Source organism: Anabrus simplex, chromosome 11 (assembly GCF_040414725.1).
Source record: "Anabrus simplex isolate iqAnaSimp1 chromosome 11, ASM4041472v1, whole genome shotgun sequence".
NCBI lineage: Eukaryota > Metazoa > Arthropoda > Insecta > Orthoptera > Tettigoniidae > Anabrus > Anabrus simplex.
Window position 1 is genome coordinate 70,128,441 of NC_090275.1, and position 14,283 is coordinate 70,142,723.

At 38.9% G+C, this 14,283-nt stretch overlaps 1 protein-coding gene across 2 annotated transcripts in view; it reads right to left on the minus strand.

Moving 5' to 3' along the window:
• Nucleotides 1–369: 369 nt before the first annotated feature.
• LOC136883249 (uncharacterized) overlaps nt 370–14,283 on the minus strand; it is a 129,019-nt gene continuing 115,105 nt past the window's right edge. For both annotated transcript variants that reach the window (XM_067155460.2, XM_067155459.2), the window contains exons 8-10: nt 12,297–12,469; nt 10,075–10,230; nt 370–3,540 (exon numbers count right to left, since the gene is read on the minus strand). In XM_067155460.2, coding sequence (XP_067011561.2) covers nt 3,250–3,540; nt 10,075–10,230; nt 12,297–12,469 — 620 coding nt within the window. In that variant the 3' untranslated portion in view covers nt 370–3,249. The remainder of the gene's footprint in view (nt 3,541–10,074; nt 10,231–12,296; nt 12,470–14,283) is intronic.

A 14,283-nucleotide genomic window follows, 5' to 3' on the forward strand; every position in this document is an offset into this window, starting at 1 on the left:
CCGTGCGTCGTATAAATTGTGCAAAAGGAAATCGAAAAAACTTGGTTCTTAAGCGATAATGTTGTTCATTCAGAGATCAATTGAAAATAAAGAATCGTGACATTGTCTTCTCAAGATGTTTATAAACTAGAATTAATAGACGATGCGAAGTAGGATACTAGGAGAAAGCTCTTCTGCTTCTGGAATCTTGAAGGACGATGGATGTTTCACAAGGTGGAATAACATATATGGAGTTAAATAAAGGTGGATATAAATTCGCAGTTCAATGCGGACCATAAATTTGATTCTGAATAAAAGACAGTAGGATTTGTGGTAACAGCTTCTCTTCAACACTGACAACCACAGGCTCCCACTCCTTCACACGTTCAATGCAGTATCTGAACTACATTAACAAAATGTATTTAAAACAACATTATATAACTTATTGCCTTTTATTTTACACTGACATAGAAGACATTGAGAAAGAAATGACCAGATAGAGTTCAAAATAAAAGAACACAAAGGATGAAATCATGGCACCTTTCTAAACCAATCTTAAGAGAAGAATTTATTGCTAAATGCTGCCAAAATGATGTTAATTCTATCTCTGAAGAATGGGACGTATTTAAGGTGACAATAGTTGAGACAGCTGAGAAAGTCTGCAGGCGGCAGAGCAAATTCAGAAAACCCAAAGAAACTGCATGGTGGAATGATTGTGTAAGGAGAGCTAACCTTCACAGAAATCATGCAAGATGAGTTCTGTACAGACCAAGAATCCAAGGAAACCCAAGTGTAACAGAAGAGAAACTAATTGCTTACAGAGGGAGGAGACTGTAAACCATAAGAATTGTTGAAACTGAAAAACAGAAGTGTAAGGAAGATCTAGCAAAGAAATCGAATCAAGAAGGAAATACAGTACAAAACTTTCATATTGGATGATCAAAAACCAGAGAAGTAGTTCAAAAGGGGAGGTCGCCATGTGATTTTCTACAAAAATGTTCAAATTCTGAGGATTTGCCCATTAAAAAATATTCTAGCCCTGTTCGAGCAATTTTGCCAATGTTTAAATGTTTAAAATCTATCCTCAAATATTTGTAGTCTTATTCCCATATGTATTTCTGACTTGTCTCCATGGCATAGTCACTAGCGCATTGGCGTTGGGAACCGAAGGTTTTGGTTAGAACATTTTTCTTTTACTGATACATCACTTATTTTATTTTTTTCAATAATTTATTTGCTGTGGTCTCTTTTGTTTTAGAGCTATTTGCAATATTTTAAATTATCATTCGTCCTTGTCGCTTGAAAGATTTGTAAGTTTTATTCCTTAGCATCGCCGGCCATGCTGCATTTAAATTCCAAACTAATAAAACGTATGACACATTCAAGCGACATGGACAAATAATGATTTAAAATACTGCAAATAGCTCTAAAACATAAAAGATCACAGCAAATAAATTATTGAAAAAATAAAAGAAAATAAGGGATGTATCAGTAAGAAGAAAATAAAAGAGCTGACCACGGTTAGACACCAACTAAAAACCTTCAGTTCCCAATGTAAATGCGCTAGCTACTACGCCATAGAGAAAAGTCGGAAATATTTGTGGGAATAAGACTACAAACATTTGAGGATAGATTTTAAATGTTAACTTTTGAACAAAGTAAGGTCCATTGGCAGAAATGCTTGAACAGGGCTAAAATATTTTTTAATGATGGACAAATCCTCAAAATTTGAACATTTTTCTTGAAGACAACAAGGGAACCTGCCCTCATCAGGAGTCAGAGCAATACATCTCCAAAATGGAGCCAAGAAAGATACAAGATGGAAACAAATAATCAAACAGCAAATGTTGCAGGATGGAACAAATTTGAAGAGGTTCATTTACACCTGTTCCTGGCTTTGTGGAGCAGATAAATTATAACAATGTTTGACATAGATATTCCTTGATTTGGAAAAGGTATACGATAGTATCCCCAGGGCAAAGGTATGGGAAGACATGAAGTAGTGAAGAAGTGGAAAGCTAATTATCAATATGGACAACGTACAATTGCTGCAGCAATGTCCATAGCCCTATGCGTAGGGCAGAATGGTTTCAAAATGTAACTGGACTAAGACAGGGCAGTGTGCTGTCGCCATTGTTGTTCATAATGGCAATGGATGAAATTCTGAAGGAGACAAAGAAGAAAAGTATGGGGACAGGGAGACGACTGTGCTATTGTTTGCAGATGACATTGCGGTGCAGGGAGCAAATGAAAAGAAAGTACTGGACATATTCAGTGAGTATATAGGTAATTAAGGAATGAAGAGAATGGAAAAGTACTGTAAGAAGCTGTTAAGTACTAGGAAAGCAAAGTGATACAGGATTGGACAGAGAGATGAGTAAAAGAACCCAACAGGGAAATGCATTGTACCAGAGAGTGAGGAATTTGATCTGGAGGAAAGAAGTACAAACAAAGTGTACAGGGGTGATTTATAAGATGTATTACTGTATTGTGTCAAACTGACATATGCAGCAGAGGTCTGGATACTGATGAAAACAGGCAGGAGAGTAAAATCCAGGCCAGTGAGACTAAATTTTTAAGGTTTCTGATAGGAAGGACAGCAAGGATGGGGTAAGAAATGAGGACGACCAGAAGGAAAATGTCAAGATGATGGAAGAGGGAAGGATACTGAAACAGATCATGAAGGCTATGACTGAAGAAAATATAACAAAAGGAAGACCATACTAAGATGGCAGGTCTTCATCAAGAACAACATAAAAAAAGGGAATCTGAATTGGAAAACAGTTGAAGAGCAGCCATCCTGGTTGGATAAAGGAAGATAGAAAGGTGTCATTAACATCCCAACCTGGCTGGAGCTGGAAAAGGGATGATTGATTGATGGATCGATTGATGGATGGATCGATTGATTGATCGATCGAATGAATGAAGAGAGCCACACTGTGTGCAGATTAAGGCGAAGTTTATTTTGAACATTATATTTGAAAATTTATGTTGCTTTCACAGCCTGTAATTGTAGACATGATAATAAGCTTTTGGATGAGGAAGACTTCCTCGTGAACAGACAAGATTTTCTTCTGGAAGACACAGAGCAAAGTTGTCTGCAAAACAAAGAATTTCACCTTGTTTTCATGTCAAGGCAAAAGCACAAAAGCTTATTATCATTTCTATCATATTTGATTTTCAAGCCCCTCCAGTGAGCAGGAGTAGGCCATCTATTTTACTGCTCAGTGTCCATCTGAGACAGCCTGTATATTACTGAGAAGTATAGAGTTAATTTGAGTTTTCTTTGAGATGAAATCTCTGTACATTACCCGTGGGGGTCTTTGGTAAGGAGTCCACAAACTTAACTCCTCCAGACAGTCTCTTGTAGGGAGGTAATTTCTGTACTATCAGATCAAGTAACTCTTGTTCTGTAAGGCGATAGAAAGTAGGACGACGTACAACAAACGCTCTGGGCACCTCACCAGCTTCTGGATCCTTTACACCAACAACAGCAGCCTCAGCAACACCCGGATGTGCTCGTAGCAGCTCTTCGATCTCAGCTGGTGCAACTGGCAGGGTCTACATGAACATGAAATTAAAAATAAAATCTATCTGTTTTCCTTACAAATAGAAACATTTTTATCAGTAGCAGACATAACTCAAAACTGAGATTTGTACTGTAGAGACATGATTATTTGTTAGCAGAGGGTGCAACTCACGTATGGTTGGTAGGGAGCAAACAAGGCAAGAGGCACTGTGCTAGTGTTTGTCCAGATCCTGGCTTGTCTCAGCTCTTGCTGTTTCTTATAGATTAAAAACCATGATTGACAATGACCAGATTTTTTCTTTTTGCAATTTGCTTTGCTCACACTGCACTGACACAGATAGGTCTTATGGCGACGATGGAATAGGAAAGGAGTAGGAGCAGAAAGGAAGCCTCCATGACCTTAATTAAAGTACAGTCCAGTGTAAAAATGGGAAAACCGAGCTCGATAGCTGCAGTTGCTTAAGTGCGGCCAGTATCCTGTATTCGGGAGATAGTAGGTTCGAACCCCACTGTCGGCAGCCCTGAAAATGGTTTTCCGTGGTTTCCCATTTTCACACCAGGCAAATGCTGGAGCTGTACCTTAATTAAGGCCACGGCCGCTTCCTTCCCACTCCCAGCCCTTCCCTGTCCCATCGTCGCCATAAGACCTATCTGAGTCGGTGCGAGGTATGGCAACTAGCAAAAAAAAAATGGGAAATCACAGAGAACCATCTTCAGGACTGCCGACAGTGGGGTTCAAACCTACTATCTCCCAAATGCAAGCTGATACTGTAGCTACGTGACCCAAGCCACGCAGCCACTTGCTCAGTAGACTGCTCATTACCATCATCATATAGGATATTATTATTCTGAATTCACCACAAACAAAGGCATTTTATACCTAACTACCAGGTTTCAATGAAGCTTCACCTAACCTGGAGAACAGACGCTGCTTGCAGGATTTCAATGGTACCTCCTCCACTGGGGAACCAGCACCCAACTAAAGGTGCTCCTCTGCCCAAAGCCGTTGATCCCTTAAGAGAGCAGTGTTATTTACCACCGCCCATCATTCAGCATTGCGTCAAAGGCAGTACGGTCTTCTCCATCCCATAGCAGGTAACCTTAGCCAGACTAGACTATCAGAGACCTATGATGATAAATTAATTCTCTTCACTTGTATAAGTTATGTCTGAGTATGTTTACTTCCCTATCCAATAGAGTGCACCATCAATTGCCATTGTCTGCAGGCTTCTCCTTTCCAGATTGTCACTCTAAGAGGTGCATGAGTTGCATCTTTGAACTGGTCTATTCATCTTGTGAGAGCTCTTCCACATGGACTGGTCCCATTTGCTTTTCCCTGGATAACTCAATTTCAAGGCTATCTTCTCTCCTTAAGTGTCCAAAAAAATGCACGGTTCTCTGTCTAACAAAGAGCTGAAAGACACTTAGAGATACCAAGCTCGTCAATTATACAGGAGTTAGATGTTTTCTCTGTCCTAGGTATTCATAAATTCCTCCACAAACACCACATTTCAAACGCATCAGTCCCCCTTTTGTCCTTGGATAAATTAGTACACACAACTAAATTAAGCTTAACTGTTTATGGCACACTTCTCTCACTGTGCACACCGAAAGCAGACAAGATTTATTTCTCCACCACATAAATATCCTGCTACGGTCACAATATGATGCATTACGAAGTAAAAGAGAAAAGTAATTGGGCTGAATTACAGTTAACTGAGAAATATTGTACTCAATTAAAAATGAATTTTTCAGTAAAATTACTATTACAATAACTGTACTTCGAAGAATGCAAGTCTTAAGGAAATCACCAACAATTTCTTTTTTTCACATGGGGCTGAAATGGTATCAAAATTTGTAAATAAATAGTTATTTACCGGGTGTATGCATCAGTCTTTTCCGGTTTCACTTAGAGATGGTGGCAGCGAACAGTACACAGTGTATGAATCTGACACATACGTCAGTTTGTTCATCTGACATTAATCTACCAACACACACAGTTGAATCCGCCAAACACTAGCATCTGTGTTGTATCATTCAGTGATCATGTCAACGTTTGTGCCTGTAAAAGAACATTTGCGGCATGCATTGTTTTTCTTAATTAATCAAAAGAAAAAAGCTGTAGAAAGTCATCGTTTGTTGGTAGAAACATATGGTGAACACGCTCCACTGATTAGAACATGCGAGACAATTTAAATATGGAGATTTCAATGTGAAAGACAGTGTGCGCTTTGTTAGCAGTATTGTGCATTATGAACTCTTGAAGACCGGAGAAACCATTAATGCACAATGCTATCACCAACAGATTATTAATTTAAAATCACAGATTGATCGAAAGATGACCAGAATGGGCCAGAAGACATGGCAAAGTGATTTTGTTACATGGCGATGCACCGCCTAACACAGCAAAACTAGTGAAAGACACCTTGAAATCACTTGGATGGGACATCATTCTGCACCCACCATACTCTCCCGACCTGGCGCCATCACCTCTTTGCATCAATGGTGCATGCGTTCGCAGAGCAGCACTTCAGCAATTTCGAGGAAGTTGGAAAATGGCTTCAACGAATGGTTTGCCACAAAAGACAAGCAGTTTTTCTGACATTATATTTTCATAACACCTGAAAGATGGGCAAAGTGCATAGAAGCCAATGGCCAATATTTTAAATAAACAAAAAATTAATTTCTCTTGAAAATGACACGTTTTCTTTACCACAAAAACCAGCAAAAACTTACGCATACACCTGGTACACAACTGCCACAGAAAGCGTTTTATGTTATGAGCGAGACATTTATGCCTGAGCCACACTTCGAGCGTAATTTCAAAACGAGTGAAGTAAACTTATCGCTTTAGTGGTTGTTGAGTACAATAGTTTATTTCATACTATACGGAATAACCTTATTTTAAATTAAATCAATTGAATTATAAATTGATTCATTGCATGCATTGACATTTTGTTGTTTGTTTCTTGCTCTGAATATACAGGGTGGCCCACTTAAACGTTTCACTGCAGATACATCTGGAACAACAAGATATATTGAAAAATGACTTTCACAGGCATGAAGGCAGGGAAGGGGCTAATAAAAGTAAATACTATGAGCCAGTCAAAAACGTAGGAAAATAGTATTTTCAACATCAACTTACGTTTTTTTTTAAATGGACACCCTGTATTATTTCATGCGCTATCGTTAACATGAAAAATCACATAAGTAATGGAGTTTGTTTCATCGCAATAGGTCAATTACATCCCGAAATATTGCAACGTGAAGTTGGCGCTTGAGATAAACCGAACGCGCAGCAGTTGCACATCCCTAGAGTCAAGCGCGAACCTCACGGTCCTCTTACTCGCGATATGATTGCCATACTGCAGTGCGACAGGCGCTGTACTTAATGCTATTTGTACTGTTATCAAGAGGGATGAAAATAAGAGAAGGGTTTACTGCCACAGAAAAATGAAACGGTTTTTCTCTTGAGTGTTTTATTTACCTATTCAGTACATTGCAGTACTACTTCAGAATGTACATAATTCGTACAGCAAAGTTACTGTAATGAAATTCTCTTATTTTCATCCCTCTTGATAGCAGTGCAAATAGCATTAAGTATAGCGCCTGTCGCATTGTAGTACGGCAATCATATAGCGAGTAAGAGGACCGTGAGATTCGTTCTGAATCTCGGGATGTGCAACTGCTGCACGTTTCGTTTATCTCAAGCGTCAACTTAACGTTGCAATATCTCGGGATGTAATTGACCTATTGCGATGAAACAAATGCCATTACTTATGTGATTTTGCATATTAACGATTGCTTATGAAATAATACAGAATGTCCATTTAAAAACACGTAAGTTGATGTTGAAAATACTATTTTCCTATGTTTTAGACTGGCTCATAGTATTTACTTTAATTAGCCCCTTGCCCGTGAAAGTCATTCTTCAATATCTCTTGTTGTTCCAGATATATCTGCGGTGAAACGTTTAAGTGGGCCACCCTGTATAAGAGGTGTGTACTTGGGATAATGTTGTAATAAAACATAAAAATGAATGTTATTTAAAGCAGCGAACAGTCCGCGAAGCAACCAGAGTCATAAATATGGTCCTCTGGTTCTGGATTAATGAATGTAATATGAACTTTACTATTTGCTGTGATATATACAATATTTATCTGTCAGAAATATTGATTAACCTACACATTAGTCAGTATTCTGATGGCAGCAGATTACTTGACATTACTACGCATTATTATCAAAAGATAACACTACGTTAAAACTAAACTTCAACTGCAGTTTAGAGGAGTTTCCCCCCAGTCCACATAGAAACTAAAATCCACAAGAACTTAAGTAAGCAGAGCTAATTTTGCATGTATACCTTCAATCAACCATAAATATTCATCAAAATACAATGTTAATGACAATAACAAATTGCTTCTAGAAGAGGCAGGAAAGAAGACAACACTCAGTAAATCATTTCATTAGTGCGTGTTATTATTCATAGTTTGGAATGTTAACATGCTTTCTGAAGTGTCAACAAACATTTTATCAGTGTTGAACATATTTTAAACAAGTTTAAATCACTTGATGTTTTATTGTCTGTGTCAGCTTTTGTATTGCACGCTTTTTAGTTACTTTCTACCTGTTCTGACCTATGGACTGGAAGCTACAACCCTATTCAGTATGGATAACAGTTGACCACAAGCAATAGAAGAGGAGTTCCTTGTGTCAAAAATACAGAAGAGAAAATCATAAACGAAACAATCCGCCTCCAACTATGACTAAAATCTGAATTGATTAGGCCACACTGTGAGAATGACATTGATAAGAATGCCGAAGGCCTACTTTGAAGGTAACATTAATGGAAAAGGACAACGAGGCAGATCTACAGTAGATCCTTGCCAGAAGGAGCCCAAAATGGGAGAAGATACTGGAAGAGAAGTTCACAAATGATGCTTGTTCATTCCTACAATGAGCAGAGGTGTAACGAATAAAATGTGGGCCTGCCTGCAGGAAGCAAAACTGGGTCCCTCATAGAAATTGTATAAAACCTATCAATAATACATATAAATTTAACTACTTCAAATACTTTCACGCAATCTATATCCATTTCATATACACAAAGAACTTACTATAAGAATGAAAATGAAAATGAAAAATGAAAACCTACAACCTGTTTTCCAGTCCTGGGATGTAATGAATGAACTAGTTGTAGGCTATTATTACAATGGGGTCGCCACTCCCAAGGTGATTATTAATGACTGATAAATGGTATGAAATGAGAATGAAGAGTTTTGCTGGAATGAAAGATGACAGGGAAAACCGGAGTACCCGGAGAAAAACTTGTCCCGCCTCTGCTTTGTCCAGCACAAATCTCACATGGAGTGACGAGGATTTGAACCATGGTATCCAGTGGTGAGAGGCCGACATGCTGCCGTCTGAGCCACAGAGGCTTTACTATAAGATTACAGAACTAATTCATTTATTAACAGATTTTATTTTGAAAGTTAAATATTTTGAAGGAACAACGTAAATATGTGTTTCTATATTTTTTCATTTTCATTTCTAAAACTTAACTGCACTCACATTCAATTATAAAAAAACTGTACCATGTAGTGAACTTTCTCAGATGCAAAGGCATTGACAATGTCAATGATATCCATGGATGGCGCATTTGATGCTGAGGAGGCTGAATTCACAGAGTCTGTCTAGCGTCATAGCATTTCGTAGGTAGTTCTAATAAGTTTCAGTTTTGAAAATAATAGTTGTGTGGTAGAACCAGTAACAGGAAAAATTAGATCTAAAATTTGATAAAATTTGGGTACCAATTTTCACTGTGTCTTTAATAATAACTTGTTGCAGGTATTTGTTAGAGAGCAAGCCGCTCATGTTAGGAGAGACAGTTGTCTTAAATTCAATGCAATAACAAAAATTTGCAGGCAGATCCAACCATTCAAAAATTACTCTACACAATCACTGTAAAGCAAACTTTTTCAGCCCATTCTACAAACACATCATGATGATATTTCGGTTAACTTATTTATTCATGTATTTACATTGTGGGGGAAAGTCTGTGGGCCCTTAAGCCCCAGATCCGCCTGCACTGCAGGCCTTGCAAGCCCTAATTTTATGCCACTGACCCCCAGCTTGTTGGAGTATCATGATGATCAATCAATCAATAAATCAATTGATCAATCAATCAGCAACAAGCAATCATTATTGCACCCAAGTGACAGATTCCCTATCAGTTGTTTACCTGGTCATTTTCTTAAATTATTTCAAAGAACTTCGAAATTTACCGAACATTTCCGTTTATAAATGATTCCATTCCATAATTCCTCTTCCTATAAATGAATATTGTCCTCTTGAATTGCAAATTTATCTTCGTGTTATGAAAAAAGATGATAACAGTTGCGGCCAGTCAAGTTTCTGTTGTGAAGACACAGAGCAAAGTTTTTGTAAAACATAAAGATCCCCCAGAGTTTACCTCCTTCACGAGGCACAAATTCAAAATATATCATGTCTATGAATACACAATACTCAGCTATGAAAAAAAAAAAGAAACACAAAATTTGACTTACATGCATAACAGTGACATGGATGAGGTCGTCCAATCTATCCACAATGTGGAAACAGTGTTCATCATCGTAGAATCCCAGGTCTCCAGTAATCAGCCAGCCTTCCTCATCAAACTTATTCATCTGGGCTGCTTCATTGTTAAGGTAACCCATCATAACCTGGAAGGATACGATTAAAACTACACATCACTTTGAATAGAAATCTTCCTGCTTTAATAAATTAAAAAAAAAAAAAAACAAAACAGAAACTACACATTTAAGTTGTCGTCAAATTTGTACACAAGTTTATAAAAATGCAACATAGCTTAAAAAATCCTGATTTAATTTATTAATTTATTAATTAGATAATAAATAAATTAATTAATTAAATAAACTGGAAGTAAAGGAAAAAGGGAATCCAAGGAAATAAGATGATCAGACCACTAGCTGGATACACAAAAATTGGGCCATAAGTAAATTGAACATATCGGAAAGAAATTAAAAATCAGCAGTGTAGTTGAAGATATCAATTCCTACAGACAAAAGTAGAAAGAACTCACAGATAGAATGCCAAACCTACCTTGGCAAGAGATCAACCTTAACTACAAAGATCAATGAATATACAGTAGTCCCAGTCTAAGTATTTCTACACAGGTAGATTTATTATTTTAATAAAATCTGGGCCTTTTTCAAACACATATTGAGTAGCACTTTAGGGAATATGTTTAATTTTAATGACAAACTGTCATGTTCATGATCATATACAAAATGAAATAAAATGTATCTTTTTAACCACTTGTGAGCATGATACAAGAAAAGGTCAATCATATCCAAGACAACTGTCTATTGCATAAAATTAAATGATATTTATTTACCAGTACTCGTAAATTCAAAGAAATTGGGATTGCCTTATTTGTTGCATGTTCAGTTTCGCTTCTAAGCCTACCCTCCATTCTTCTTTTCCTCTCATTATTCCTGATAGATGGAACTATGTTACACAAAGCAGAGGCAAATGTACAGGCACATGCAAGCCCTTTCAAAATGTACAAACTTGCATTAGGGAGATAGTGGGTTTGAACCCCACAGTCGGCAGCCCTGAAGATGATTTCCCATTTTTACCCCAGGTAAATGTACCTTATTTATGGCCACATTCACTTCCTTCCCACTCCTAGCCCTTTCCTATCCTATCATCGCCATAAAACCTATTTGTGTCGGTGGAACGTAAAGCATCTTGTAAAAAGAAAAACACTTATGAACAGGAGTAAATCATTAGAAATTTATACGGAAAGCTATAGACACCGTGTCAGAATGGTGAGGGTAAGGGTATATTCTGCCCGAAGGCAGGTCCGAACCTCCGCAGAGGTGTCCCTGAGCTGGAGTTTACGTACGGTAGAGTGGCCAGTTCCTTTCCGCTCCTCCATTCCCTTACCCCCTCCAACAGCGTCTGGCAACCCATCCAAATCTTGACCATGCCCAATGTTGCTTAACTTCGGAAATCTCACAGGATCCGGTGTTTCAACATGGTTACGGCCGTTGGCTGTCAGAATGGGATAGGCATGAAAGTCAAATCCATGCAGTGTTCTTCAAATTAAAGGATCAAAATTCGTTCAGTAAAACATGTCTTGTAAATTATTTTGAAATTGTCATATAAATTATTTTGAAATGATTTTTTTCTTATACATTTATTTCATAACTGTATGACTTTAAGTGTCAATACACAAGTTTTGATCTTAAATTAGGGGGTGTGACCGGGATTTCAACCACGGAACCCAGTGGTGAGAGGCCAGCGCACTGCCGCCAGAGCCATGGAGTCTCATATATTCATGCCCTCCTAAAAACACGCCTTGGTCACATAAAGAAGAAAGAGATCTGAATAAACTTAGGACTAACTGAACCTATGGAAGAAAGACTAAGGACATCCAGACTTACATGGTTTGGGCATGTTAAAAGAATGAAAAGCACAATAATACAATGTGCATTTTGGAAACATGACTAACAGGCAGGAGACTAGTATGAAGACAAGCGAAACAGGGGAAGGACCAACTGAGAAGATGCAGAGAGCAGAGGATGGAATTAGGAATTTGCCATGGACAATGAAACTTACTAGGACAGGCACTGTTGGGGGGAGCTCATTTACAACCACCCAATCCAGCAAGCTGGAAGGGCTCAACAATGATGATCACGATGACAAGAGGTGTTAATAATAATTTATCACAGTACAAGAAATCCTATTCAAAGTCAGTTACCTGAGGTCCTTTGACAAGAATCTCTCCTATGTGACCACTTCCCAGGGCAACACCTGTCTCAGTATCAATCACTTTGGCTTGGGTGTTGGGGACAAGATAACCACATGTTCCCAGCTTCCTTTCCCAGCGTGAAGTCTGAGTAACGGCAGAGGTAGTTTCTGTCATCCCATAGCCTGAAACATACATGCAATGATCTAATACTGTATTCCTATATATAATGAGTGGCCAAAAGTCATGAGAAGACACTGAATGTGATGTTAATAATGAGTTGCTCCTCTGCGAGCCCTCAAAATGGCAGCAATGCAGCAAGGCAATGTTCTGGAGGGATCTGGACCCACACATCTTAAACTTCTACCCACAACTGATCGTGTGTAGATGGTGCGGGGTTCATGGAGCATACACCAGCATTGACAGCATCCTATAAATGCTTGATTGAATTAAGAGCAGGGGATCTGGAGGGCCAATCCATAGTCATAACTTGACTGGAGTGCTCCTCCAATCACCTGCATGCCACCAGGGTGTGGTGACATGGTGCATTGTCCTGCTGAAACATGGCATCTCCATCAGAGTACTCTGGGGGCCAGAAAGGGATGCAGATGGTCTGAAAGAATGTCCACATAATGTGCACCTGTCAGCGTTGATCTGAGAAACCCAAACTCGCGTGTAATCTCCACAATGCTATGACCCACATGTCCCATGTTCAAAGTCGTTTAACTCGCGACGTGTTGCAATCTTCACTACACTGGTGTCTGTGATAAACTGTTCAGCTACACCGCAATGCTCAGGGGCCATACATGGCACATTTTCTAATGGAACACCCCTTCCTGCTACTTTTGGCCACTCAAGTGTTTATTAGTCTAGCTATAAATACTGTCACAAACTATTTTTTGAATAACTGGAATGTGGTTTGCGATTTTTCAACTTCCTTTTAGTATCTTATAGACACACCCATTGCACACCATTTGCACGAATCACTCTTCAAAATGTCCACCCCTGGCACATACATACGCCGGTTTGGAGTCTCTTTGGCCAGTCATCTATCGCAGTACGAACAGTGCCACCAATGAGAAAGCCTTCACCATTGAAGAGAGCTTTAACCACCAGAATGACTAGGTATATGCGGCAAGTTCTCAAGAAGCTCATGAGAGGGTTTCTAAGGTACATAGAGGAGTCACCACCCCTCCTCAGTCATGGTTTGGTGGGGGGTGAGCTATGAGGGACCCTCAGGCTTCATTTTTGTGAAAGTGTAAAATCAAATGTCAGAGAGTATGCAGAAACCATTCTGGACCCTACTGCGAAGGACATATCACATTCAAAAATTAGTCCTAGACCTTCCAGTAAGATTCTGTGTTAGCTCATAAGGCAAGGATGACTGAGCAGTGGTTGCAGGTCAATGAGACGGACTTCATCTCCACTGGTGAGTGGCCGTCTGCAGTCAAGCATTGGATTGTACTTCCACTTTGCAGGCTATGTTTATAGCTTGAACTATGTTCTGTTCTTCATTCCTTTCTTTGTGAATAAGTAGTTCTAATTTTATAGTTCCGCCTGTTGCCATTTCTTGATGGATGCAGTATTTTTGTAGCCGTCTCTTGGCACAGGCCAGAGCAAAGTGTAGCTTCCACCGAAGTCCCAGTCTCATCCATGGCTGTGACAATATGGAAGCTGCTGGGGTATGGGTGGTGCTGAGTAATGACATTTGAAGCACAACTAGTGTCTGAGTGTTATGAAAGGTGTTGCTCATAGGATCAGTTGTGCTGCAGTGGCACCTTCTGGTCCAGTGAGGAAAGCAATGGCAAACTATCTCACTCCTCATCTTGCCTAGTACGCCTCATTTGGGGTCTGCCATTGGTTTTTGCAGTTTCCCTATAACTGCATAGCCTTTGGTGGAGCTGTTTGAGGATCCAACCAGCCTCTGGGCTGATGACCTAACAGACAGACAGAATTTTATAGTTAAATAAAGTTGTACTAAGAAACAAGGGAAAGCATA